Here is a 3,471-nt window from a genome sequence, read left to right as displayed (position 1 = left end):
TAGTTGAGCTGCCTGGTAGTGTCACAGCCTGAGCTGGATGAGGAGAGCATCTCATCAACAAAGCCAACCATTTCATAGACAATTGTCCTAAATTTCTCCCTAGATGACATCATCCACACCTAGGATTCAATTTCCACCTCTGTGCAAAAGACTTGCCAACGTATGTATAGCTTTGGTCCTGTTTCTCACCTAAACTTCACTAATCTGTCTTCACCTGGAAGTCTGACCATCAATGCATAGCAAACCAGGCAACCAATTTATATCCCTAGCTTCATGAAGTCATCATCCTTAAGTTTCTCCTCTCACCCAATCAAAGACGGCATCTGAAATCTTTACTTAGACTAATGGACCAATAATCTCTGGTGACTATTTATTCATCTCTGAGAAATCAAATCCAGCCCTACAACCTTATAATTCCCATATTCACCCTATCTTCTTCATTCCATTGCTTTCTGGATCCAAGCCATCACAGCAGTTTTGTTGACTGTGGTGACAATGTCATGATAAAGAGCAAATATGTTTTATACACTGACCTCACATTTAGACATCTGGTCCATAAAGTATACACAAACACTACAAATCCTGCTGAGTGTACAATTTTAATTCTTTGTATATTGTGGTTTATATAACAAGATATTCACGTATTTCAGTATTTCACACAATTTTAGTGGGTTTGGGATATTGTACATCTTATAATATACATATCATGCATTTTCTTTCTAAGTGCTGATGGGTTCATTTACACCCTTGGATTTAAGGAACTAGGTGTCAAGGGAAAGCACAATAAAAAAAGAGAAGGGTCGGGGAACCTGAATGGCTCAGTGGTTGAGGGTCTGCCTTTTGCCTAGGTCATGATCTTAGGGTTTTGGGATGGAGTCCCACATCAGGCTCCCTTCAGGGAACCTGTTTCTCCCTCTGCCTGTGTCTCTGCCTCTCTCTGTGTCTCTCACGAATAAATAAATAAAATCTTGAACAACAAAGAAAAAAAGGGAAGGGTAGTTTCATGAAAACATCCTGTAGCTTCTTTGAATTCACGAAATAATGTCAGCACTCTAAGACCAACAATTAAACTTTCTGATATTTTTTTCCAGACCAGCACTTCTACCCCATTTCTATTCATGATCTATTTTCGCAGACCTTTCTCATTTGTACATAGCATTCACATCACACACATCTATCTGCATGCACAAATATATCCACACATGTAAAACATAGTTACACTTTGTATAATATACAGTTACTTCCATTAAATTTAGCGATGTTGAAAAAAAGATTGTACTAGTTTCCTACAGCTGCCATATCAAAATACCACAGACTGGTTGCTTAAACAACAGAAACATACTTGCTCATGCTTCTGGGAGCTAGAAATCCAAGATTAAAGTGTTGGCATATTTGATATCTTCTGATATCTTCTTCTTGGCTTGCAGATAGCCACCTTCTTGCTATGTCATTTCCTCTGTATGTGAGCATCCCAGGTGAGTCCATGTGTGTCTAAATTTCTTTTTACAATGACACAACTCAGATTGAATGAGAGCCCACACTGACAGCCTTATTTTAACTTAGTCAGCTTTTTAAAAGCTATATCTCCAAATATAGATACAATCTGAGGTACTGGGGAGTAAGAGCTTCAACACAAGTTTTGGAGGGACATAATTCAGCCTAAAACAGAAGTTAATCATAAATAAGCTAAAAAGTCTACTATAGTTATTACATTTGTATATTACATGCACATAATTTCGAATATTAACAATACACTAACTTAATGTTATGTTTATACTCTATAATCCAAAACAAAAATTAAAATTCATCATCATCAGACCTATTTGTATAAGATTTCAGATATGCTTATCTAAGAGGTATCTATATTATCTTAGAGTTTCAGCAGTCAAGGAAGAAACTTAGGAAATCATACATCTCATTTAAAGTGAGTGTCAATAAATAAATAAATAAATAATAAATAAAATAAATAAATAAATAAATAAATAAATAAATAAATAAAATGAGTGTCTCTCTGGGGCACCTGGGGGGCAGAGTTGAGTATCCTCCAACTCTTGGTTTCAGCTCAGGTTGTGATCTCAGGGTTGTGAGATCAAGCCCCATGTTAGGCTCTGCACTCAGTGTGGAGTCTGCTTAAGACTCTCTCTTCCTCTCCCCCTGCCCCTCTTGTTCATGCTCTCTTGGTAAAATAAGTAAATAAATCTTTTAAAAATAAGTGTTTTCCCCCATTATCCCAATGTTCTATTGTGTATTGACCACTAAAACATACCTCAGGTTAATGTTTACTGATATTATTTGCTACTGGGGATTTAAAAAGCACAAAGAGGGTTCCTAATCAGCAATTTTTTCACAGCTGCTTTCACCTCTTTGTTCCGTAGACTATAAATGATAGGATTCAACATGGGGATTAACCCAGCATATACCAGAGCTATAAATTTATCTATTTCCTGTGAATCCACAGCCAACGGCTTCAGGTACATGGAGAGAGCTGTCCCATAGAACAAAACCACCACAGTCAAGTGGGCTGCACATGTTGAAAAGGCTTTGCTTCGACCATCCACTGAGCTGATTCTCAGAATGTTGGAGAGAATGAATGCATAAGATATACAAATGAGAAGCATCGGCATAGGAAGAAGAAGTATGCTAATCAACAGCATGATTAACTGCACCCTGGAAGTGTCTACGCAAACTAGTTTCAACACAGCCAGAATTTCACAAGTGAAATGATTGATGATGCTATTTCCACAGAAAGACTGATGTAGCACAGACATTGTTTCCACCAAGGCAGTGAGGCAGCCTGTCACCCAGGAGCCAGCTGCAATCTGCACACAAACCCTCCTATTCATGATGACAGGGTACCTCAGAGGGTTGCAGATGGCCACATACCGGTCATACGCCATCATGGAGAGGAGCACACACTCAGTGGAGCCCATGGCAAGAGAAAAGTACATCTGAATGGCACATCCTGAGAATGAGATAGTGTTTTTCCCCAAAACAAAGTTTGCCAGCATTGGAGTGAGAGCAGAAGAGGTGTAGCAGATGTCTAAAAAGGAGAGGTTGCTGAGAAAGAAGTACATGGGTTTGTGTAGGTGGGAATCCAGGATGGTGATGGAGATCAGAATTATATTACCCAGCAGGGTGATCAGATACATCAGCAAGCACAGCACAAATACGATGACCTCAACTTTGGAGTAGTAAGTAAATCCCAGAAAAATAAATTTTGAAATGACTGTCAAGTTTGTCTTGATCATTTTATGCCTTTTTGGTTACCTGCAGTAGTGAATAAAAATATACATTGTATATATTTTAAAATTAAATTCTACCAACCTTTCAGGGGTTTTTGGTAGGGGTGTTTTAAAAGAATCATTATTCTGGCAATACCAGATTAATTATTCATTCATTCATTCAATATTTATTGAATACACTACAAGTCACTGAAGACCTAGATTTGGATTACATAAAAAGCTGCTCTTG

The 3,471-nt window shown here is 37.9% G+C and overlaps 1 protein-coding gene across 1 annotated transcript; it reads right to left on the bottom strand.

Moving 5' to 3' along the window:
• Window positions 1–2,306: 2,306 nt before the first annotated feature.
• On the bottom strand, window positions 2,307–3,248 carry LOC129494552 (olfactory receptor 13F1-like). The gene has a single exon (XM_055301483.1). The coding sequence runs from the start codon at window positions 3,246–3,248 to the stop codon at window positions 2,307–2,309; it is 942 nt and encodes a 313-aa protein (XP_055157458.1).
• Window positions 3,249–3,471: the final 223 nt, after the last annotated feature.

This window comes from Nyctereutes procyonoides, unplaced genomic scaffold (assembly GCF_905146905.1).
Source record: "Nyctereutes procyonoides isolate TBG_1078 unplaced genomic scaffold, NYPRO_anot_genome, whole genome shotgun sequence".
NCBI classification, from domain to species: Eukaryota; Metazoa; Chordata; class Mammalia; order Carnivora; family Canidae; genus Nyctereutes; species Nyctereutes procyonoides.
Note: the sequence above shows the minus strand (reverse complement) of the source record. Positions and strands in the feature narration are given on the sequence as shown.